This window comes from Fukomys damarensis, unplaced genomic scaffold (genome assembly GCF_012274545.1).
Source record: "Fukomys damarensis isolate Sample0158 unplaced genomic scaffold, DMR_v1.0_HiC HiC_scaffold_17, whole genome shotgun sequence".
NCBI lineage: Eukaryota > Metazoa > Chordata > Mammalia > Rodentia > Bathyergidae > Fukomys > Fukomys damarensis.
This window is the reverse complement of record NW_022900929.1, coordinates 58,943,372-58,944,170: the sequence shown is the minus strand read 5'-3', so window position 1 is coordinate 58,944,170 and position 799 is coordinate 58,943,372. Positions and strand designations below refer to the sequence as shown.

Here is a 799-nt window from a genome sequence, read left to right as displayed (position 1 = left end):
CCGGGTATCCCGACCACTTCGGAAAGTGGTTCCACTTTGTAACTCTTCAAGTTGGTTGCAAAGCAGCAGTCACCTTCCTTCCTCCCCACCGTCCCTCCTCCCGGGCGACTCTCCACCCCACCTCCTGCCCTCCCCGCTCTCGGTTCCCTCCTCCCTCCCCTCCCTCGCCTCCTCCCCGCGCCCCCCGCACCCCACAAAAAATGGGGATGGGGGTGTGCGGGGAGGGGAAGAAATGCTTTGGCTGGCTCTCCCCTCTCCCTCTCGCTCTTTTCCCTCTCCCTCTCTCCCTCCCTCCCTCTCTCTGATCTAAAAATCCTGACAACTGAAACTTAAAGGTGTTTACCTTGTCATCAGCATGTAAGCTAATTATCTCGGGCAAGATGTAGGCTTCTATTGTCTTGTTGCTTTAGCGCTTATGCCCCGCCTCTGGTGGCTGCCTAAAACCTGGCGCCGGGCTAAAACAAACGGGAGGCAGCCCCCGAGCCTCCACTCAAGCCAATTAAGGCGGACTCGGTCCACTCCGTTACGTGTGCATCCAACAAGATCGGCATTAAGGTAACACCAGAATATTTGGCAAAGGGAGAAAAAAAAAAGTAGCGAGGCTTCGCCTTCCCCCTCTCCCTTTTTTTTCCTCCTCTTCCTTCCTCCTCCAGCCGCCGCCGAATCATGTCGATGAGTCCAAAGCACACGACTCCGTTCTCAGTGTCTGACATCTTGAGTCCCCTGGAGGAAAGCTACAAGAAAGTGGGCATGGAGGGCGGCGGCCTCGGGGCTCCGCTGGCGGCGTACAGGCAGGGCC

General features: G+C 57.2%; 1 protein-coding gene across 1 annotated transcript in view; it reads left to right on the top strand.

Moving 5' to 3' along the window:
- Positions 1 to 291: 291 nt before the first annotated feature.
- Nkx2-1 (NK2 homeobox 1) overlaps positions 292 to 799 on the top strand; it is a 6,211-nt gene continuing 5,703 nt past the window's right edge. Inside the window, exons 1-2 of the mRNA XM_010632724.1 lie at positions 292 to 555; positions 654 to 796. Coding sequence (XP_010631026.1) covers positions 416 to 555; positions 654 to 796 — 283 coding nt within the window. The 5' untranslated portion in view covers positions 292 to 415. The remainder of the gene's footprint in view (positions 556 to 653; positions 797 to 799) is intronic.